General features: G+C 40.9%; 1 protein-coding gene across 2 annotated transcripts; it reads left to right on the top strand.

Moving 5' to 3' along the window:
* Nucleotides 1–1,678: 1,678 nt before the first annotated feature.
* Nucleotides 1,679–23,423, top strand: PCCB (propionyl-CoA carboxylase subunit beta). Of its 2 annotated transcripts, XM_035132397.3 has the most exons (15): nt 1,679–2,173; nt 5,903–6,022; nt 7,238–7,306; nt 8,677–8,733; nt 10,693–10,806; nt 11,813–11,923; nt 12,619–12,727; nt 14,085–14,205; nt 15,338–15,419; nt 16,374–16,497; nt 17,905–18,012; nt 19,600–19,700; nt 20,939–21,037; nt 21,491–21,584; nt 22,983–23,423. In XM_035132397.3, exons 1-15 carry the CDS (start codon nt 1,904–1,906, stop codon nt 23,102–23,104), a joined length of 1,701 nt encoding a protein of 566 aa, XP_034988288.2. In that variant the 5' UTR covers nt 1,679–1,903; the 3' UTR covers nt 23,105–23,423. The 2 variants fall into 2 exon arrangements, with proteins under 2 accessions (XP_034988288.2, XP_034988289.3); XM_035132398.3 differs by lacking the exon at nt 11,813–11,923 and having other exon boundaries at nt 1,795–2,173.
* Nucleotides 23,424–23,691: the final 268 nt, after the last annotated feature.

The following is a 23,691-nucleotide window of genomic DNA, read 5'->3' as shown; positions in this document are numbered from 1 at the left end:
TAAACCATAATCCATGGGGTCACGAAGAGTCGGACACGACTAAACAACAACAAACCATAATTATGGGTTCAGGCCACATGCAGCTAAGCCAAACTGTGGCTCAGCACAGCACAATGACTGGGGAGGAGCAAATCAATTGTGATTGCCGCTCCTGGAAGCCATTTGTTTCTGCTAAGCCACAGTTTGGCTTAGCTTTACAGTGGTACCTCGGTTTATGAACACAATTGGTTCTGGACGTCTGTTCATAAACTGAAGCGTTCATAAACTGAAGCGAACTTTCCCATTGAAAGTAATGGAAAGTGGATTAATCCGTTCCAGACGGTCCGCGGAGTAACCGTTCATAAACTGAAGCGAACTTTTCCATTGAAAGTAATGGAAAGTGGATTAATCCGTTCCAGACGGTCCGCGGAGTAACCGTTCATAAACTGAAACGAACTTTCCCATTAAAAGTAATGGAAAGTGAATTAATCCGTTCCAGATGGGTCCGCAGCGTTCATAAACCGAAAATTCATAAACCGAGGTGTTCATAAACCGAGGTTCCACTGTATGTGCAAACAAGGGTAGTATGTTTATTGAATTACTTATACTTTTGGTCTTGATGTCATACTGTTTTGTAAAAAGCATTTTCTGAAGTGCTGCTTTCTTATGAGTTAGGTTGCTCCTTGCAATTACTTTTAAAGGAAGTGTTTATTTGGAATCATGAAGGCTAGATTGAAATATGTGTTTGCGTATACTTCAACAAAATGGTGAATGCTTATGGTACCATCTTTTTTTCAGCGAAGCATTCAAAACCTCCTAGCTTAATTATGTTTCCTTCACACTTTACTAAGCAATCCTATGCATTTTTACTCAGAAGTAAATCTCATTGTGCTTATTAATGTTTACTTCCAGGTAAGTGTGCAACACACTTATTTGGGCTGTTCCAGGTGTCCTTTAGTGTATAGTAATGAATTGTGCTCATGGTGGTATTGTGGTGGATATATGTAATCCTGCTTTCAATACTGTTGGGGTGGATGTGCTTTGTTTCCATGTTCTCTAGCTTTCTGCTGAAATCCTGTAATGTTCTGAGGATTATTTGTCCCACTTCTCTTAACAGTATAGTGCAAGCGTGCCTCTCCAGATTTCTATAATATGGTAACAGTGGGAAGCATTGCAGGGCAACCAATGAAGCGGAATGATGTGTAGACAGTCCAGTATAAATCCACCACCAATGCACTATTATTGCAGCAATGACATATTGCAGAACACTCAAGTAAGAAAAACACCAGTCTGGAGGGAACCTTTCTGCAGAGGAAGTCCTATAGTGACACTTACTTCTGAGCAAGTAGTCATTGCACATGTACAAAAGGTAAAAAAAGGTACAACAAAATTAAGACAAAGGATGTCTGTATCTTTAATAGTTGTATGTAAAAACAATCAGCATAGGTAGTCTCCATGCTCCAAAAAACATTGTGGCTTGCCAAAACGCACCTATTCAAATTCGGTCTTCTGCAGACATCAATGCACCGTCCTTTCTTCTAGAGCTCCTTCTCACCTTATTTCCAACCTTATCCGTAACGTGCCCTCACATCGGGGTACTGCAAATGAGTGGAGACGCACTCTCTAGTGCGATAGCCCACATCCTGCAATAAAAACACAACCTGAAGGGAAAGAGAGGTCTCGGGCATGCGCAGCAGATACACTAAAATGCTCGGCGCAAGAAGATGCCAGCCGCGTGACGTGCAACCACATTGCTCAGTATTAAAAGACTGCTTTTAAGCGGTCGGCGGGGGCGTCTTCATACGCAGTGTGCACCCCGCCGGGGAAGAAGAAAAGAAAGCGCACTTTGACACTTTGAACAGCGTGAGGAGAGAAGCGGCGAGGAAGGCGTAACAGAAATATAAAGGGAGGCTGGGCGGGGCAAATGGTTGCTGCTGTTTCCACGCTTAAGGAACTTGCCCGCCTCATCCGCCCCCCCCCCGCCCCGTGCGCGCATGCGTCATTGCAGTCCACAGCCATGGCCGCCCTGCGGATCCTGCCCTTTCGGCTCCCGAGGGTTGCCCTGGCGTTTTCCCGCCGGCTCTGCAACAGCCCCCCTCGGCGCGCGCCCACGGTGCCCGAGCGCATCGAAGAGAAGCGTCGGGCTGCGCTGCTCGGCGGCGGCCAGGCGCGCATAGATGCACAGCACCGGCGGGTGAGCGAGGAAGCGGCTGCTTCGCCCTCGTAGTCACAGCAGGCGAGGGAGCCTCTGGCTGGGCTTGCTTGCAACAGCTGGCTGCTCCGGGGCGACCCTCGGAGGGACGAAAGTCCCACACTCGCTTTCCTGACAGAGCGGGGAAGCTGCCTGGAGAATCTAGTTAGTTTTAATATGCCCCTGCCCGTTTTCTAATAAGATGGGACAGGGGTCCGAGACCCTTTCCAGCGCTCCCCAATTTCAAATTTGGTTGTGTGGGGGCTACTTGCAAACTACTATCTTCAAAGCACATTCGAAGCACAATTTCCCTCCTCCATTCTGGGCACTGGAGTTGGTTAGCTGGGAATTGTAATTCTGTGAGGGTTAAACTGCAGTTCCCGGAATTGTTTGGGGGGTGGGGATTGGGGAATGCGTTCCGGATGTGTGTGAAATAAGCAGCCCTGGATGTGAGGTTAGCGCTGGTTCATCTTGTCTACTTAAGGCCACATATGTGAGGATTTGGAAGTACTTGTACAGGAATGCAAAGTCAGAAGAAAGTTCTGAAGCCCCCATTAAAAGCAATGTTTCCCAAATATTTTAAAACTACACTGTCATTTCTCACATTTCTCACTGATACACACTTGAAGTTACCTTCAGATGTTATCTGTTCTCATTTTCAGAAAGGGAAGGCAGCAATATAATGGTCGGGGGTACCTATGGATGCACAGAGTGTGGGTAAATGTGAATCAGAAGAATATGCTTTGCAAAGCTCCCTGGATTTTTTTTTTACCATTCTCATATTACATATATAGATATGTCAGCAGATATATTATGGGTATATATTTTTTCTTCATGTCTTCAGTTTGAGGAGTTGTAGTGTTGGAAATACAAAGAGAACAAAATATTCATCCGCACAACATGTGATTAAGCTATTGGATTCACATCTAGATAGCCACTAACCTTAATAGCTCAAAAAACTGGATGTATTCATGAAGGATATGTATACCAAACATTATGAGTCATTATAACTAAATGGAATCTGTGTTCAGAGGCTGTATACTTCCGGCTGCCTGATGCTGCGGACAGATGAGGGGATGTGATTGGCTTGTGGGCACTTGGAAGAATTGGGCTGGCTGCTGCTGGAGACAGTGGTTGTGTTCAGATGTAACACTAAACCATGGTTTAGTATTACATGAGTGAACAGTTGTGGGCCATGTGCTCCCTCTGCCTTTGCAATTGGAAGCTAGTGATAATCATGGCTAGTGGCAAATCTGGTATATGTGCAAACCATGGTTTTCTGGTTTTGGACACAATTACAAGGTATAATTTGTTGCTAACTACAGTCAGAAGTTTCTGATTATAGAGTGCAAGGGGAGGAAAAAGTGTATGAATTCAAGGCTTCAGGTTGCTAGGGGATGAAATAACTAAGTCATGGCATGACCCTGATGTGATCTGGCGAGGGAGTTTTGTATTAACTGTGCAGTTAATTCCTCAGTTCAGTCTGTTGAGGAATGAATAATCGCTTTGCAGATTGCATCCTGTAGCTGTAGCTGTAATGCTGAAGATCATTAGAATCATCCCATGTTACCAGCCACCTTGTTTTGCTTTAATTCAGGGCAGACAGTTATGGCTTGAAGATCCCTTTGAACTTGCAGTAGATATAGGAATTAATCTGAACTGTTTTTGAGCCTCAAATAAATATCTTAAAATAATTTCTTTCCCTACCATGTCAGGGAAAGCTTGGGCAAAAAGATATTTATTTACAACTGACGCAACTGACAGATGATGCTTAATCTGCATTTTTAGGGATACAGTGGTACCTCGGGTTGCGGACCTGATCCGTTCCGGGGTGCCATTTGCACCCCGAAAAGTCCGCAACCCAAGCTGGGGGTTTGCGTGTGCGCGAAAGCCTGATAGAGTGCTTCTGCGCATATGTGAAGTGCACAAAACGTTTCTGCACATGTGCACATGGCAAAACCTGGAAGTAAACACAAACTGCAGTGGATGCAACATGAGGTATGACTGTACTTATACTGATTTTATTATATTTTGTATGTTGTGTACTACCTTGATATACTTTATGAAAGTACAGATTTTTGTATTTTAATGTTTTGTTGGAAGTACAGATTTCTGTATTTTAATGTTTTGTTGGAAGCTTCCCAGAGTGGCTGGGGGAACCCAGTCAGATGGGCGGGATATAAATAATAAATTATTATTATTATTATTATTATTATTATTATTATTATTATTATTTATTACAGATTATAAATATTTCAGTAAATAAATTAAATAAGGGTATTCTACAGTGTAAAGGGCACTGGCAAGAAATATCCCCTTTCAGGTGATGTTCTGCCTGTAATATTCTGTAGGATGTGTTGCCACATGTAAAATTTCTCCAGATGATTTAAGTGATGTTACAGATCTAGGCAGGGTCAGGCAGTCTTTCAGATAACCTGGTCCTGAGTTGTTCAGGGCTTTATATGTCACTAACAAGACCTTGAACGTGACCTGGTAGTTTATTTGGCAGCCAATGCAGCCATTTCTGCAAAGGTCATTAGCAGGACAAGATTACAAGTGGCCATGTGGCCAGTGAGGGTGATGGTGCCTAAATGACCCTTCTTTCTCCTAATGAAAGGTTAAATCAGAGGCATGTAATTTTCTTTTGTCGTTGTTGCTTGTAGCTTCTTTTGCTATGCATTTGCGTTTTATAAGGCTCTCTTTGAAGTGCTGCTTCTATAACATTTTCAGTGCTTGAATCAATATAAGATTAACATATTTGCGGGCTTCTTAAGATTTTGAGGTGTGGGGGAATCACCATGACAATATGTGACTTATGTAGATTTATTCAGCAATTTATTTTTGTGTCTGGTGCCTATTTATATATGAGCAGTAATAATGGAGAAATTAAAATAGTTGGATGGTAATTTAGAGCCCCTGTCTCGCTTCTTAAAATGACTTTTGCATGTTGACTTAAATTTTCGCTGAGAATGAAATTTTTAGGAATTTAGAGATTTGTCCATTGGGATTAGAGCTTCTCTTTGACAGGAATTTCAGTGTATTGCTTCTTGGCCTTTTGGCTAAGATAAAATGTAGGAATTTCAGTGTACGATTCATTTACAAACATTTAAGGTTTTTTTAAGGATCAGGCTGAAAGATAGCCCGATCACACATTTACTTTTTAGATTACTAATAAACTTGTATAAGCTTTTTGTGACTGGTTTTTCTACTTCGCTGGTGTACTAAATCATACCTATCTTCACCTCACATCAAACAGAAAAAGTATGATTTATTTAACTTGCTCTATATACCCTTAGAAAAGCACATTTGAAAGGTCTGATATTACATTTAATAGTTTCGCTGAAGTCAGACTGTTAAATGTGAATACAATCCTTTTTCTTTGCTAGCCCCTTCCTCTACTAGTCCTTTATGGGTTTTATTCTCTTCAACATATATAACTCTGCACTGTTTACTTAAAAGGATGAAAATGTAAAAAAAATCAATAAATCTCTGACAAAATGATCATTCCAGAAGAGAGCCATTTCTATATTTGAAGGGAAGGTGAAATTAAAAAGGAATTCAATTGCAAAATTGAATTTAAGGCAGCTGCTTTCTGAGGAGCAAATTTATGGATTTGAATAAAATCTTAAATTAGTATCTGACATTTTCTTTATATTTGTAATTATGCTTGGCTCTGGTGTACTGAAATGATCTCCAAACCTTACCTTGTTCATATTATTTCCTGCACTTCAGGGAAAGCTGACAGCCAGGGAGCGTGTTCTTCTTTTACTGGATCCTGACAGTTTTGTAGAATATGACATGTTTGTGGAACACAGATGTGCAGATTTTGGGATGGAGGCTGAGAAAAACAAGGTACCTGATATATATTTTGCTCCCACTTTTGGGACTGTTTGTCATTTGGAAATATCTGGCTGATTCTAGTGCCTGAGTCTGGGATGGTGAATGATTTACTGATTTACTCTAATAGAATGGTTGGTTCCCATCTCTTTCCTCTATACATGCTCTGCCTCCGCTTGGTTCATCCCCAATCATTCTATATGTAGCACTTGAGAGATAGAGCCTGACTTGGATATATTACATTCCCTTTCGGTTTCATGGTTGTATTTTACTTATTTCCAATTCATTCGTGTTCCAGGTGATGATGGACTTGTGTTAGTCTGTCTAGATGAAGGAATTGTGTCAGACAGTTGTTTCAGTTGGGCTGTCTTCTCATCTGTCATTTATAAACTGAGCAAGCCAAATACATTGTTAAATGGAGATTTTAATGGAGATTGACTTACAAGAGCTGTATGGGATAGCCCAAGCGCCTCATTTCCTCTGGTTGCTATTTTTGTCATGCCCTCATTCTAAGAATGGGATGCATTATTTGAATTGTCTGTCTGTTCCTAAATACAGGAAAGCTTTTTCCTTGGAATATTTTAACCTTACCTTCAAAGTTTTAGAAGGTATATAAAATAAAGTTGTAAATAATAGATACTGCTCTTGTTATAATGAAAAGGTAGAATCAGTTTTATATGTTTCAAAGTGTGGTGTTTTTTTAAAAAAAATAAGCCATCTAGAGAAACTAATATACCCTATTACACAGTACTTCCCAGGTTGTTCTCCAGAGTTTCTGTTGATCATTTTCTTGAATGGCCCTAATTTATAAATTACAGAGCAAGTTGCAAAATTCTTAAATGAGACAATTTTGCTTTGACTATCTAGGACTACTTTCTTGTTTTTCTTCCTGTCTTTTAATGATCTTATAGAGTCTATATTCTGTTGCTTTTGTTTTTATTTGTGGTTGGTGGAGTGTAAATAAATTATACTCAACATTAAAGGAGGCTGCTTAGAAGTATGTATTTTCCCTATCCCTCATGACCATCATTTTTTGTTGATCATCTGCTAAGTGCATGATAATATGGAAGTCAGCCTGTTTTAAATGATACAAGCAAAGTATACAGTAATTGAAATGTATACTCTGATTTCCTGGTTAGCAAATATTCACTTTGGTCTTTAAAAGAATTAAATTTCATTATTTAATCATATTGCTGTTCTGAGTTGTACATTCTTTATTCTCTTTTGCAGTTCCCTGGCGACAGTGTGGTAACTGGCCAGGGTAGAATTAATGGCAGATTGGCATATGTCTTCAGTCAGGTATTGCTATTTTGTGTTTTCAGTTGTAAACTTTTTCTTTGAAGCCTTATAAACATTTTTGTACTTCTTTACATTTGCTTTTCGTTTGCAGTGCATTTAATTTGCAGACATGTATTATGCCTGCGATTCAATATAATTTTAATTACAGTCAGTAAAATGACCTCAGCTGTCCATTTTGGCTATTTATACAGTATTTCACAGTGTGTTCTTGGACTATGGAATCCTTATAACATGTAGGAATGGAGTTGCTTTGCAGAATCTTTTTTACTTCTGATACTGCAGTCCTTTGCCTTTTTTAAAATAAAAAACAGGGAACTGGTTATACAGTAATACAACATTTTAACAAGCGTGACTAACCCATTACCCTTCAGATGATGTTAGGCTGCAACTCCCATATTTCTTGACTACAGTATTTTCCATGCTGCAAGAGTTGCAAGAGTCCATTGGGAATTAAAGACTTGCACTACAGAAACCTTGTGGGATATTTATATTTTGTACTTGCATTGATTTCTGGCATTACAGTGGTACCTCAGGTTACAAATGCTTCGGGTTACGAACTCCGCTAACCCGGAAGTAGTTGCTCTGGGTTGCGAACTTTGCCCCAGGACTAGAACGGAAATCTCGCGGCGGCGGGAGGCCCCATTAGCGAAAGCACGCCTCAGGTTAACAGTTTCAGGTTAAGAACGGACCTCCGGAACGAATTAGGTTCGTAACCCGAGGTACCACTGTACAGAAGTGCATGCCTTTCTCCCCTCTCTGCAGCTTCTCTATAAACGTTTTTTAATGCAAAAAGCGATCCTGAATTATACTATGGAGTAGAGTATTTATAGTTGTTCATAGGTGAAGGATTAGTGTGGGGAGATATGAATAAAAAATACTTCAGACTTAGGTAGACTGACATTTTGGGCTGAGTTTGGCTAAGTGCTGAGCTGTCTGTACATGTTTGACTTTGGTACTAGAACTCTATGCATCTGGGCAAATGTCAGGGCTGGATGGAGATTTGGGAGATGTGCACAGACATACACTGCACTTCTCTGGAGGAAAGGACCTGGTGAGCTACAATGCATGTATGCCTGTGTGTATATTCTGGGGTGGAGATAGGGCTATTAAGCTGTATCTCAGTCCCTCCTCATGTGCATGCTCTGCCTGTCTAGGGGTAGATTGCACTCCTTCCATGAGGGCGAAGCCTGCTGATATTTTCAACCCGCTTCAAGACAATTACACTGAATAAGTGGGAGTGCAAAAAAAGTCTGTTTTACTGGTGCTCAAGAACAAGGCAGGGGGAAAAAATTCTAAACCCAGTACTGTATATATCTTTGGCATACAAAGCTATTATTATATTTGATCTTTGAAATACAAACTTTATTTAGGACTTCACTGTGTTTGGAGGCAGTTTATCTGGAGCACATGCTCAAAAGATCTGCAAGGTAAGCATTTTAGAAGATAATAGTTACAAAACTCTTAAATGCCTGCAGCCTGCAAAATATGACAATGGAGTATTTTTAAAAGTACGTTAGGGCCTCACACCGAATCCTTGCTACATTGAAGTTTCTTTCATCCCCTTCCCTGATAAGTGTCTTCAAGTTTTAAGATACCATTTTTCCCAACACAATACAGATAGATACATTTTCAAAATAAGTGTAAACACTTCTGCGTTTCAAAAAAATCTCATCTTATTCAACTCATGGCAGTTCCTTTTCAACTAAGCCACTCAGCTTGTACGAGCCCCCAAATCTTAATAGCCTATTGCTTATTCAACTCCAGTATTGCTGAATTCCCTCTCTCTCAACATAACCTAGGGACGTGGGTGGCGCTGTGGGTTAAACCACAGAGCCCTAGGGCTTGCCAATCAGAAGGTCAGCAGTTCGAATCCCCGCAACGGGGTGAGCTCCCGTTGTTCAGTCCCTGCTCTTGCCAACCTAGCAGTTCAAAAGCACGTCAAAGTGCAAGTACATAAATAGGTAAACAGCGTTTCTGTGTGCTGCTCTGGTTCGCCAGAAGTGGCTTTGTCATGCTGGCCACATGACCTGGAAGCTGTACGCCAGCTCCCTCGGCCAATAACGCGAGATGAGCACCGCAACCCCAGAGTCGGTCATGACTGCACCTAATGGTCAGGGGTCCCTTTAAACATAACCTATTTTATCATTATAAGAAGTCTATTTATTATTACAGAAGCCAAGATGTTGCTAGGATAAAATACCTCACAGTTAATACATTCAGCAATACATTTGAGGTCACAATTCCTAATAAGTGGTGATATGAGTTGTGAGAAGTATCCACTTCTGACATTTCTTAAATATAACAAATAGTTGATGGTGTACTTCTCTTGGTAGTCCATTCTAGAACAGGGTCCCCAAACTACGGCCCGGGGGCCGGATGCGGCCCAATTGGCCTGCCAATCCGGCCCGCGACGACACCCGCCGCGCCGACGCCTGCTCTTACGGCGCGCAGCGTGGCAGCGCTCTTCCGGGTTGGGAAAAAAGCGCCGAAAATCCTTTGTGCGCATGCGTATGGGCCTCTCCCGACCCGGAAGAGGTCATTTCTGGTGCACTTCCGGGTCGGGGGAGGCCCATACGCATGCGCACAACGGATTTTCGGCGCTTTTTCCACCCTGGAAGCGCGCCGCCGCGCCAGTAAGCGCCCGTGCGCATGCGCACGGGCGTGCACTCCCCCGCCCACCGGCCCGCACAGGCCCGCGCTCCCCTGTCCTCCGGCCCGCTGCGCGATCGGCGCGGTGGGAACCGGCCCAAACGCCGGTAACCCTGTTCTAGAAGATAGATGTATAATGGTTTAAAATGCTTGGCGCCTTCCTCAGGGAAGTTTGCCTAACACCTGCCTTAAAGTCATTTGGGTATCAAATATATTGTTACTTTCCCAATATTTTTAGATAGATCTTGCTGTATTATGGTGCTTTTGTGATCTTGTTTTTTTTTCATTTGTCACACTATATAATCCTTAAGTACCCTTTATCAGATGGGACGGGCTTGTGTGTCACTAAACCATGGTTTTAAAACTATATAGTCAAGCCTCAGTGAGCTGAGCAAAGCACTGAGGATCATGATGCTAAATGATGGCTTAGCGTTATGTGTGAAGTAGCCCATTGTTTAAGATGGTCAAAGCACAAATGTTAAAGAGAAGAGTTAATTGAACATGAAGGTGTATTAATAATAATAGTGCCAGGTGGGGGTGGTTGATTGGCCAGTAGAGGTTTATCTGTAGATGTCGTAACAAGAAACAGACATTGGATTTCGACACATTCTGATCAGAATTGAAAAGAGACCCTATTTTATAACATGATTATTAATTATAATAAGCACTCACTATTTTATGTTAATTAAGCTTGTGGTAGGACTTCACTAGTAAATCAAGAGTTTCTGTATCCTCAGATAATGGATCAGGCTGCTATGGTCGGTGCTCCTGTTATTGGTTTGAACGATTCAGGAGGGGCCCGGATCCAGGAAGGAGTAGAGTCCCTGGCTGGTTATGCTGATATATTTTTGGTAAGAGACCCCTTAGGTAAGCAAGTTGATCCTTGACGCTACAGATGAGTAGCCTAGGAGCCACTTCTGACATTCTGAAAAAATAATGAAACGGGAATGAGTGACACAACATTTCTTTTCCTGCTGCTTCCTGGTCTTATGCGAGGGGCCAGGGAGGGGGCTTTTCTCCTTATACAGTACAGGGGCAAAATGCACATCTTCTCCCATTTTCCTTTCATGAGATGCTGTTGTTTCTAGATGTTGCTGCTAGAAGTCACAATTAAGGGGGAACAGGCCCTGAAATTAGTCTATTTCATTTAGGAGGTTTTTTACTGTTGCTCTTTAGGCACAATGATACCTCCCTGGTTGGATCAGTACATCTCCCCATAAGTAGTGCATATTCAGTTCCTTATTTTAGCCCTCTCCTTGCCCTCTCCTGCAAACAGAGAGCTGCTGCAGCCATCAGCATTCACGAAACTCTCCAGGCAGCAAAAGGGGAGTAATTTTTATTATGTGGGTAAATGAACTGCAGGAGCAGCATCTCTCTCCTTGCTTGTGCGTACAATGCTGGAGCTAGAAGAGGGCTGGAAAATGGCTCTCCATATGCACCTGTCTGTACCAGCTGTCGGAAGCAGCAGCTGCTGCCGCCACCCCCACATGGGGCATTCAGTACACATGGGACTTCAGCTACAGCCTGCTTCATTAATCTGATCCTGGATGCTTAATTCTCTGACATTGCCTCTGTCTTGTGCTTTTCTCCCTTTTCCTTGCCTTATTTGTTCTGATGCACGGGGTTTTGAACTTGGATTAATTTGGATGGGAGTTTAGGATCCCTGTTAGTGGATGAACAATGAAGCTAGAACAGATTGAATTCTGTTAGCTAATATATTTCTACAACATACTTCATATTTTTATATGAAATAGTTGGTTGCAAAAGTTTAACACAGATTTAGGAGCGCTTTGGGAACTTTGACTTGGAAGTGGTATAAAATGTGTAAGCAATGGAGATGTTTGTTTTCTTTTACAGAGAAATGTACTATGTTCTGGGGTAATACCACAGATTTCTCTTATCATGGGCCCTTGCGCAGGAGGGGCTGTCTATTCTCCTGCTTTAACAGATTTCACATTCATGGTAAAGGTAAGGAAGGATGTAGTGTTAGTTGCCTTTGACTGTAATAATAAAATAGTTACTAGGGAGTAAGCCCCATTGAACACAGTGGGACTTAATTCTGAGTAAACATAAAAAGAGTCTTACGAGAGTAAACATGAGTCTTACGAGAGCAGTTGTTACAAGGAGTTTCTTGCTAGTGGTGGCTGCCTCTAAAAAAGGATGTATTTCTGTTCCTTTAGAAGCTCTGGCTTAAGGAATAACATTTTTTTTTTTACTGCCCTGCTATTTCAGGCTGTAGCTGTCACCTTTCACATCTTCTAATTATGCCGTGTCTTAAATATCTATTGAGTCAGTTGGCTTTGAGCTGTAAAAAATGTCTTGCTTGGAAATGAAAAATGAGAGAGGATATTAAAACTGGAAGTTTCAGTAGTACTGGACCTGCAGTTAAGGTGGCACACTCTGTGCTTTTCTTTTCTTTTTTGCAAATGCTTTACTGGGAATCCCATGTACCAGCTGTGTGATCTGTTGAGGACTATGGCTAAATTAGAGAGAATTCCAACCAAGTGCATTGTTAGTTTGAATAAAAATAAATTAGAAATTGAAATATTTGGACCTTCTTAAATTAAGTTTTCCTATTTCGAAAGAACTAAGGGATGAAAAATGCAAACACAGAGAATATCACATCTTGCCCCTACCTCATACTTTGCAGTTGTTTCTTGCAGGACACATCCTATCTATTCATAACAGGCCCTGATGTAGTCAAATCAGTCACCAATGAAGATGTTACTCAGGAGCAACTTGGAGGTGCGAAGACCCACACTGCAGTATCAGGTCAGAAATTGTTAAGTTGTTTATAATTAACATTTGCTCCTGTTTGCAGTCCCCTTATGAAGTGATTGGAGAACAATATGAAGAAGATAGTAGTCCAGTCATATAAAATTAGTCTTGCAGATTAGTTTGGAACCTAGTAAAAGTACCTGCTGGTTGTCTTTGGCTGAAAATTATACTGCAGGGGGTGACAGAAGACTGTTATTAGAGGTATTGTAAGAGAATGTGTGTAAGAGAGATGAAGCTACTGGGGCTGCTCCTGTCTAATAAGCATCAAAGGGAAACTGTACCATTAGAACTGCCTTATTTGAGCCCTGTCCATGTTGCACCCAGTATGCTTCTATGCATGGGGATCCTGTTTAGCTATAATGGCTCATAGTTGCTGTTGTGACTATGTGCAAAAATACTTTTCCTTCTTTCTTGCTAGTCACTTTCATTGGTTGAACAGGAATTCTAGGACTGAGAGCGGGGACGCTCTCTGCCACTTTCCTAACTTTGTAAACCTCAATAACATGGGTGTGAAACTGTTTTTAGCCTGATGGCTACATTCCCTTGTAACTGACCTTCCTGGGGCTGGCTGCCAGTGGTAGATAGGGCCACATCTCTTTCTCTCACTCTCACTCATATACATCCACAGACATATTCAGTCTTTCAGATCCATTTAACACCTGCTTTATTTATTTTGCAAAGAGGCTGAAAATAGGGGTTCAGTATGACCCTTGAATTTGGGACGTGGGTGGCGCTGTGGGTTAAACCACTGAGCCTAGGGCTTGCCGATCAAAAGGTCGGCGGTTCGAATCCCTGTGACGGGGTGAGCTCCCATTGCTCAGTCCCAGCTCCTGCCAACCTAGCAGTTCAAAAGCACGTCAAAGCGCAAGTAGCTAAATAGGTACTGCTACAGTGGGAAGGTAAACAGCGTTTCCGTGTGCTGCTCTGGTTCGCCAGAAGTGGCTTTGTCATGCTGGCCACATGACCTGGAAGCTGTACGCCGGCTCCCTCCGCCAATAACGCAAGATGAGTGCCACAACCCCAGAGTCGGTCACGACTGGACCTAATGGTCAGGGGTCCCTTTACCTTTACCTTTATGACCCTTGGAATGCAAGATGGAGTGGAACAAGATAAGGATGGATGTTCGAGGTGGAAGTAGATGTGTGTAAAACATTGGCACAGTTGATCAAATATGACTGTTGAACTGACACTATTTCTTTTGGTGGACATTAAGAATATCCACCGGCATTTCAGTTAATGCTGTGACATTTTAGAATAGAATTTGCTGTGAAGATCTATTGCTTGGCCTGTTAGAAAGTTCATTGGAATCTTTGCAAAGTCAGATGGATGTTTGTTTGTTTTCCCATTATAGGGGTTGCACACTGTGCCTTTGAGAATGACATAGATGCTTTGCTCAATCTCAGAGAATTTTTTAATTACCTACCGCTTAGCAATAAGGATCCAGCTCCTGTCAGAGAATGCCATGACCCTAGGTAAGTTATATTTACAAATAATAGATGTTCATAGAATCAAAGTGTGTTTCAGAGTTTATCCTGTCAAATGTCTGCAGAGTTACAGGCAATGCCCATTTCACATGGGGGTTCTGTTCTAGGGCCCCGCATGTGTTGGCAGAGCGCGTATAAGTGCACCCCGCCCCGATCTGCCTTTTTTGTGACATGTTGAGTGATGTATTTGGTAACTTCTGGGTTCGGCAGCATCCGTGCGGCCACGATCATGCTTCTTTAGGACGTGTGTTATTCGGTCTTTGCTTGTATGATTTTCTCGATTTGTATCATTGAAGGAGACACCTATCCCTTTGAACCCATCTAGGGGAAAAATCCTGGGTGATTTTATTATTCTTGGATAGATTCACAATTAAGTTTTGTGAGGCGGGATACAATGGGACTTTGGCTTCCATGTGTTACAGATACTCCTCCACAGAGATTCCTGTTGGAGGTCTGAAGAGTAGAAAACAAAAATTTTCCTTTAACAGCAGTGGAACAGTATGGTATATGTTGCCATTCAGTTGATGGACCAGATTTTGGATATTTTCTTTTACACTCTCTTCCTTTTGCTGGTTAACAAAATGAGGTTGTTCTTTCCTAAGTGGTATCTGAAAATGCAACAAGTCAACTAAAGAGAATGGGTTGAATTCAGATTTCCCTTCCATTTTTGAAGGCAGCCAAAATCCAGCAAAAGGCTGGATCAACCAAAAGGGGGTAGGATAGATGTTTTTGTCGATGCTCCCTCCAGCCCCAGCAATATGTTCCATGCTGATACGGAGTGTCTCCTTACCTTCTGGAACAGCTTTTTGGGGGGGAACAGTGGACTGCAGATGAAAGGAGCAATTAACAAAAATTGTCTGCTCATCTCGATCGTCCAGTGCAAGCAGGACACATATTTGGATCCATCTCAATGTTGGAGGGTCTTTTGTTGTAAACATGGAGAATAAAGTAAAAGAAAAAATAAATATCTCCTTCATTCTCTCAATATTCTGGAATTGAATTCTGAATTCTGGAATTCAGTCAAATAGTCCTATGCTGTAGTCATGTCTCCTTATGTGAGTAATTTTCTCACATGAATTATGATATGATGTAAGTTTATTCCTTTCAATTCTGTTTAAAGCAACCGGTTGGTCCCTGAGTTGGATACCATTGTCCCAATGGAATCTACTAAAGCTTATGACATGGTGGATATTGTGCATTCGGTAAGCTCTGTGTACCAGTGAGCTGTTGGATAATTTTGTGTTTACACATGATGCATAAATATCCATTGCCTCTGAGAATTGTTATAAGTTGTAAATACGGTGCATTTCCTTGTATGTATGCAGGCTGCAAAAAATACTGTTATTTAGAAGGAATATAACTGGATATATAAAAGGGTTCTTCCCCTTTATTCTCACCATTTGGCAAAAGGTTATGCAACCTGTGGGTTAAACTTGATTCTAAATTGCATTATATCACTGTATCTGAGGAAATAGTCTTGATGCCCACATTAACTACCATTGATTTCATTGATTTCATATATAAAGAAGATGTATAGCTTTTATTATTTCCATGGTGTTTGATTTCCATATAGTAAGTGTAAAATATGGTTACAATATTCATTGTTTTGAGAGTCAACTATAATTGGACACTACTCTTTGGAGGTGTTGTAATAATAGTGGCTGAGTTCCAGGGTGAGTCACTGATCTTTCTCCATTTTAAAAAATAATTTAAAAAAATAGACTACTTTTATGTTGATATGAGGATCATTTGACCTCATTCTATGTCTAAAACTAGGTGGCCTTTATTGCCCTGAAGGCCATATGATCTTGTTGCAAACCCTCTAGGGGCCACATGCCAAATATAGGGTGGTGAAATATCTCTCCAGCCCCTTAATTCTGGATTAACACTCTTAATTTTGGATGTTACCCAATGGAACCATAAATCTAACCAGGATCCGTCAGGAATTAAAAAATGAATCTTACCAACATTTTTAAATTTAGTGCTGCATGGTAGAGCACTGTCAACAAGACGTCTTAAGAGCAATATCTTGAAAAAGATTTTTAAAATACTCTTTCAACTATTTTAAATTTTAAATCATCTTTGTGTGATACAGATATCTATAGGAGTATTTCACTGTTCCGTGACAGTAAGATATTTGAATCTAATTTGTGTAGATAGTTGATGAGAGAGAATTCTTTGAGATCATGCCCTCCTATGCCAGAAATATCATTGTTGGATTTGCCAGAATGAATGGAAGAACTGTTGGAATAGTTGGCAACCAGCCCAAAGTAGCATCAGGTAAGAGGAGGGTGGCAGTGGCTGGGAACCTTCGTAATGTCAATTTATGTTGAAAGGCTGGAAAACTTATACTTGCATATTGCATCTGTTTAAACCTCATTGCTGAATAGCTCAATATGTTCTCCTTAAAAAAAATGGTCCTAAGGTAGTGTTTAGTGTTCTTTTGGAATTAAGATGAAGGTTTGGGACTCTGTGCATACTGTAAATAGAGTAAAACCTGCTTTACATCCTTGTGTTGTTCATGCTTTGTAAGTACAGTGGTGCCTCGCAAGATGAAATTAATTCGTTCCACGAGTCGCTTCGTCTTGCGATAATTTCGTCTTGCGAAGCGCGGTTTGCCGCGGCAAAACCCCCACCGCAAAAAAACAAATTCATCTTGCGAAGCACGGCCATAGAAAACTTCGTCTTGCGAGTCACCAAAAACATCGCAAAAACGCTTTCGTCTTGCAAGTTTTTCGTTGCGCAAGGCATTCATCTTGCGAGGTACCACTGTACCGTTGGCCAGTATTCAAAGCACCATGAAATGAGATGTGTTTTTAGGTGATAAGTGGTGTGTTGGTGGTGTTATCATAACACCACCGTTTTTGTACATGTTTGGAATCCATTGCCCTCTCCTGGCATCCCTTTTGTACACCCACCCATACGTCACCAGCTTCTTTCCTTATTTTCTTTCCCCCCTCACGTCCATCGGATCATTTTACACTTCTGGCAAAGTATTCGACTTCCAAGACTAACTGCTTGGATATACACCCCGTAAAAAGAAATGTTTTATGTTGATAACCGTGGTCAGATGAAGATGTTAGAAATCTTTCAGCGTCAGTGAATTATAGGATTAGTCCTGCAATTATACCAAGATTTCAGGCATCTCAGTCTGAAACATCCAATGGTAGTCATGGTTACCAACATAACACATGTTGTTGCAGGATTTATATGTAAGTGTTTTGGTCTCTAAAGATAAATTGTTGGTGTTTGCTGTGGTGAGTGGCATTTTAGAGAATGGAATAGGATTCAGCCGCCATATTGATGTTACTGGTTTTGATTCCCTCCCCACCACAGATTAATGTAAACGACTTACAAAGCTAAAATGTAGTCATTAATTACAGCTTCCTGAGAATAGCAAGTGTACATCTTTCGTGAACATTTATGCAGGTTAGATGAACTCTGTCCAGTATTTCACAAGGAGGTAGAAAATCTTCTTTTGCATAGGGTGTGTAAAATGTTGCTGGTGTTGCCTGTTTGGGTGATATCTAACCAAGTCATACTCAGGGTAGACCCATCAATTTTAATGAGTACCCCGAGTGTGATGAACATTGAATGTCACTTTTTGTATACATATTGGCCACTGCAAAAGGTTCTAAGTGTCTGGAGAAGTCTTGTAAGAATCTTGTCTACTTTGTCTGAAATTAGGCTGCTTGGACATAAACTCCTCCGTGAAGGGAGCCCGTTTTGTTCGCTTCTGTGATGCTTTCAACATTCCTCTGATAACTTTTGTAGATGTGCCTGGATTTTTACCAGGTAGGTTTTTTTTCCTGCATCCTCTGACTAAAGATGGAAATGAATTGAGTGGAAGATACTTCACTTGGTTCTTCTTACCTTTGGAACTGAAAATAGTCCCTTGTATTCAAGGAATTGGGAAGTGGGGTTACTTTTTATTTCAAGTGCAGAGGTAAAGCCATTACTCTGTCCTTTGCACAGCATCCTCCTTCCTGTTACATGTGTAAAATGACATCAGTTGCATTTTTAACATTTATCATCATGGGGTTGGACATTCTCAGAGAGATTTTATTCCTGGATAGAGTTTAGTAGTAGTGCGAAATCCACTGAAATAAAAATATGTGGAAAAACATATTACCGTAGTCTTTTCATCCAACTTAACTGCCCTGTCTCATGCTTCTATAAGTACACAATTAGTTTAAGTATGTTGTGTACACTAGGTAGCAGTCTTTTACATATGGGGGTTTTCAAACGAGAATGAGTGCTGTGGATACAGCTTTTCATGGCACTGACCTGTATTAAATAAAGCTGCATTATATAGCCCAGTACGTTTCCGAGCACAATTCAAAGTGTTGGTGCTGACCTTTAAAGCCCTAAACGGCCTCGGTCCAGTATACCTGAAGGAGCTTCTCCACCCCCATCATTCTGCCCGACACTGAGGTCCAGTGCTGAGGGCCTTCTGGTGGTTCCCACGCTGCGAAAAGCCAAGTTACAGGGAACCAGGCAGAGGGCCTTCTCGGTAGTGGCACCCACCCCGTGGAACGCCCTCTCACCAGATGTCAAAGAGAAAAACAACTACCAGACTTTTAGAGGACATCTGAAGGCAGCCCTGTTTAGGGAAGCTTTTAATCTTTAAGAAATTAGTGTATTTTAATATCCTTCTGGAAGCTGCTCAGAGTGGCTGGGGAAGCCCAGCCAGATGGGTGGGGTATAAATATATTATTATTATTATTATTGTTGTTGTTGTTGTTGCCTGTGTTTATAGCTTTCTATTTTGTGCTGGTGAATATTATGTAGGCAATAGGGATACCTGCTCTCCTTAAGTAGTTGTTGCTTGCCTCAGATGACCAGGTGAGTGCTGAATCACAAGGCTGACATTTGTAGATATAATAAACAGTAGAAATAGGATAAGATTTTGGTGTAATAAAAGGATTTGGCCCAGTGGATCACTTTCAGTCAAACCAAGAATTGCCATGCAGAAGGTTATGTTGGCTTCGCTACAGGCTGTGGATCTATTATAAGAACATAAGAAAAGTCCTGCTGGATCAGGCCAAAGGCTTATCTAGTCTTACCACCTTGCTCTCCCAGTGGTCTTCTAGATGCCTGTGCAATGCCTGCAAGCAGCTTTCTTCCCACATGAAATTCCCAGCCTCTGTTCTATAGATACATACTGCCTCTGACAGTGGACGTAGAACATAGCCTTATCCTCCATGATGCCCAGCCTGCTGGTTGATGTTTGGTGCAGTCATGCAGTCTACCTCTACTCTTGGTAGAGGCTTTTAACAGCTATCTTAATTAGTGCTGGGCGTATAGTTTCTTATTAAATATCCTCTCTTGGAGATAGTAAATTTCCTTTAACCATGTTTTGCTGGTTCCTGTTGTTTTCAGGGACATCTCAGGAATATGGTGGGATTATACGCCATGGAGCAAAACTGCTCTTCGCTTTTGCAGAAGCAACTGTGCCAAAAATCACTATTATAACAAGGAAGGTGACGTAAAATTGTATTTTATAGTTGCTAGCTGCCGCACGCTGTTTAAGATGCGTAGAAGATTTTTTCTTATCTTGAGCTCAGCTGACCTCATCAACACCAATTCTTCCAAGCTCTGTTTCGATTTTTTCTACATCACTTTTTGCTTCACTAATACTGCATAATTTCTCTAGATACCTCACAATCAAGCCTGTTTCCCCTTAACAAATGCTGCCTTCAGATCTGCTTCTAGCCTAATGACTCCCACATAAGTTCTTTTATGTAGAATCTGAACATAAATGCCTTATACATACACAATCTCATCCTGAAGCCTTGGATTATATAATGTTATTTCCAGTTTGGGAACACTCATTCCAGGGCTAATTGCCTGATGCCTAACTTGATGAGTTTTAGGCTCCAGGCCAAGTCTTTTAATAGGCCCACACTTTTAACATTGGAACCACTGCATGAGAGTTATCATCTGTTTTTTGTGTTGCTCTTTTCTTATGTATAGTTAGTAATTGTATTCTAATATTGCCAAGTATTTAACTATTTTTGCAAATCACCTTGAGAATTTTTAATTAGAAAGTGGGATACAAATTTCTTAAAACAGTTCCAGGGCTGGCTATGGCAGAGGATAAATATGAGGGGGACATAGCTGTCAAGTTCTCCCTTTTTTTAAGGGAAATTCCCTTATGCTGAATAGGCTTCCTCGTGAGAAAAGGGAAAACTTGACAGCTATGAAGGGGAATGTTTAAGGGACATTACACGTTCTAGGAATGTAGGATGCTTCCTTATTCAGTCAGGCTGTTGGTCTACCTAGCTTAGTATTCTCTGCACTGACTTGCAGAGGCTCTCCAATGTTTCATAAAGGGAACATTCCCACCCCTACCTGGAGATGGTCAGCAACTGACCTGGGATCTTCTCCATGCAAGGCAGATGATCTGCCACTGAACTATGGTGCTATATAAGATATCAAGGAATAAACTATATAGGTAAAAAAGTAGGGAAAGGGAAAGATGAATGAGAGAAGGAGAGCAAGGCCATTGCACTGGAATTTGAAAATGCTTTAAATAAGTGAGAGTGGATGCTTCATAACTATATCACATAATTTTTTGAATGGTTGTAGTAGGAATTGAAGGATTGTAGGAGGAAAGAGTATGCTTTCATATTCTTAATATTAATAGACTATCCTGGTATATAAACATAATGACTGAATACAGTACATAACTTGCTGATACTTTTATTTCCTGTTCCAGGCTTATGGTGGGGCCTATGATGTGATGAGTTCAAAACATTTAAGAGGAGATGCTAATTATGCATGGCCAACAGCAGAGGTAGCAGTGATGGGTGCCAAGGTAATTCCCATTTGTACTCATCTTATCTAGATCTGGCAGGTAGGCCAGATTGCTACACCACCCCTCCCGCATTGATCGATCATTTGATGGCATACAACTATTTTTTTTGCCCACAGGAATCTGCAGAAGCCCTTTTCAAAGTGCTCTCTTGCCCAGCACTCTGCAAGCAATGCCAGTTAGCTGATCCGTTGTGCTTTCAGATCCCCTTTTGGCTGTGCCAGGTTTTACCTGCTCCACACCTGATATCATACTACATCAGGTGTAGAGCAGGTGGGTGTGGCTTGGCCAAAATGGCCTTGGAGACCAAATGGGGAATGCTGGCAGGCCTGATTACACCTGCAAGCTGGAGGTCCCCCCCCCTTGTTGTAAATGGTTTAATGACCAAATCCACATTCCAAAGGCCTTTAGAACTATGGGTTGAAATAATATCCTATTCTTATATTTTCTCCTTAGGGAGCCGTGCAGATAATTTTCAGGGGAAAGGGGGCACATGCAGAAGCAGAGTATGTGGAAAAGTTTGCAAATCCTTTCCCTGCAGCAACCAAAGGTAGTGGCTTTGAGAATGTCTATTATTGAAACTTCAGATACATAATTAAAGTTTTTATTGTGATTTCAGAGTTCTTTCACTTCTTATTTGGGTGTTTATTTTAGCTGCATTCAGATGATCATGTATGAGGTTAATAAGCTAATAACATAGTTACGAAGTTGAAATGTATATAAACTCTAGCCAGCTACCTTCCTGGCAGATTGAACATTTAAGAAGCCAATTCAGGCATGTGGAGCAAAGGGGAATGTATTTTCATATTACAGTTCATGACATTTATTTATTCATTCTTAGAACTTCCAAAATGTGGGCAAAGGCACAGAACGTAAAGCGCTAACAAGCAGCTGATCTTCAGGTCTTGCAAAGCCCCTTCTTTGCAAGCACAAACTATCAACTGATTGATGGTGCTTACAAACCCCATTTGGGGGCAGGTAGCTGTGCCTTGACTGATATGGAGCCAAATGGGGATGTCTGGCAGACCTTTCTCCACCCATATGTATGATGCATTGGTGTGTGTATATCATAGCTGCCAAGTTATCCCTTTTTAAAAGGGATTTTCCCTTATGCTGAATAGGCTTCCTCGCGAGAAAAGGGAAAACTTGGCAGCTATGGTGTATATATGTATTACGGTACATTGTTCGGAATGCAAAGCAGAAATTACTAGGCCACAAATGCTCTTTTAACATTTATGGCTATGCGTTTCATGATCAGCCCCAGATCAGAGCCACTTATTTTTAGATGTATCCCCTGCTTCTAGACGACTCAGATCCTCTGCCTTTGAGAGCTATGGCATGATTGTTTAATCAGAGCATTATTTTAAGATCCACGATCCCTTTGTTTAGAGGTTATGTATCTGAGATGAGACCTCAAACTTATAGTAATTCTGAAGTAAAATTATCTCTGTGTTGAACAGCATACTTTGCAATGTTTCTGAAGTGGTTTTCTTCTATTAAAAATTAAAAGTGGGAGATGGGAACTTGCAGAATTGCAGAAAAATTGTTCAGTTTTCATATGTAAATGTAATCAGAATGATGGCAAATGTTTTTGCAAAGCCATATTCCAGATGTTTGGCTTAACAGTTTGTTTCTTCTCCTTTGCTTGTTTGGAAAAATGAAACATTTCTGTGGACTTAAATCATGAAATCAAATATTGGTGATCAATACACCCTAAAATCCAGATTTATCCCATTTTAAAGGAATTTGTTTGTATTTAAGTTGATGAATAAGATATGCAACACTTTAGCAGTTCATGGCTACCTCTGGAGCAGCTTGCACAAAACATCAACTTCGATTTAGTGGAAGGCTAATGTGAACCTATTAAAGGATTATCTACATGATGCTTTTTGCTGCAGAAGCAAGCACAGAGCAATGGGAATAAACTGTAAAACCTGTTTTATAACAGGGTTTGTTGATGACATCATCCAACCTTCCTCAACTCGACTGCGAATCTGCCGTGACTTGGAAGTCCTGGCTAGCAAGAGACAATCCAACCCATGGAAGAAGCATGCCAATATTCCTCTCTGAATTTGTTTTATGGAAAAGGGATGATAGGTTGCCAGGAAAGCAGTGGAGCCCAGCTGAAATCCTGATTCTGAATCTTCTGAAGTATGTGGAAATTTTTATGGATTATATTCTAGAAATGTTGGGATACTATGAGATTGTAGACAAGGAATCAATTGTATATTTAAGCAAAAGGTCCAACATATGGAAGTTGTCACGATATCCTGTAACTTGATCTTTGACAGTCTAAAGACAGAATAATCATACATAAATGTAAAGCCAGCATATTGCAACAGAAGTCTAAGAGAATATGGAATTAAACTATTTGGTTTCCTTTAAACAAGATTGTCTGTGGGGAGATTATTTGTGGATTAGATTCGGAGGATGCAAAACAGGATTTATCTCCTGCAAGGGGAGATGGAAATTGCCCACATGGTATTCATCGCAAGAAAATATTACAGGATTTCAAGGTTTTCTAATGCAGATGTTATTCAGTATAAATTTCTTATGTCAGATTTTGGTCTCATCAGCTACCTAACAAGACTATTCGCCTACTGACTTTATAAGAGATTGTTTTAGGGCTCTGAAAGGCTTGTGGGAGAAGATTCTCC

The sequence above is a fragment of the Zootoca vivipara genome, chromosome 5 (assembly GCF_965207765.1).
Source record: "Zootoca vivipara chromosome 5, rZooViv2.hap1.1, whole genome shotgun sequence".
Taxonomy (NCBI): Eukaryota; Metazoa; Chordata; class Lepidosauria; order Squamata; family Lacertidae; genus Zootoca; species Zootoca vivipara.
The sequence above is the reverse complement of the archived record's forward strand: the minus strand, read 5'-3'. Positions and strand labels throughout refer to the sequence as shown.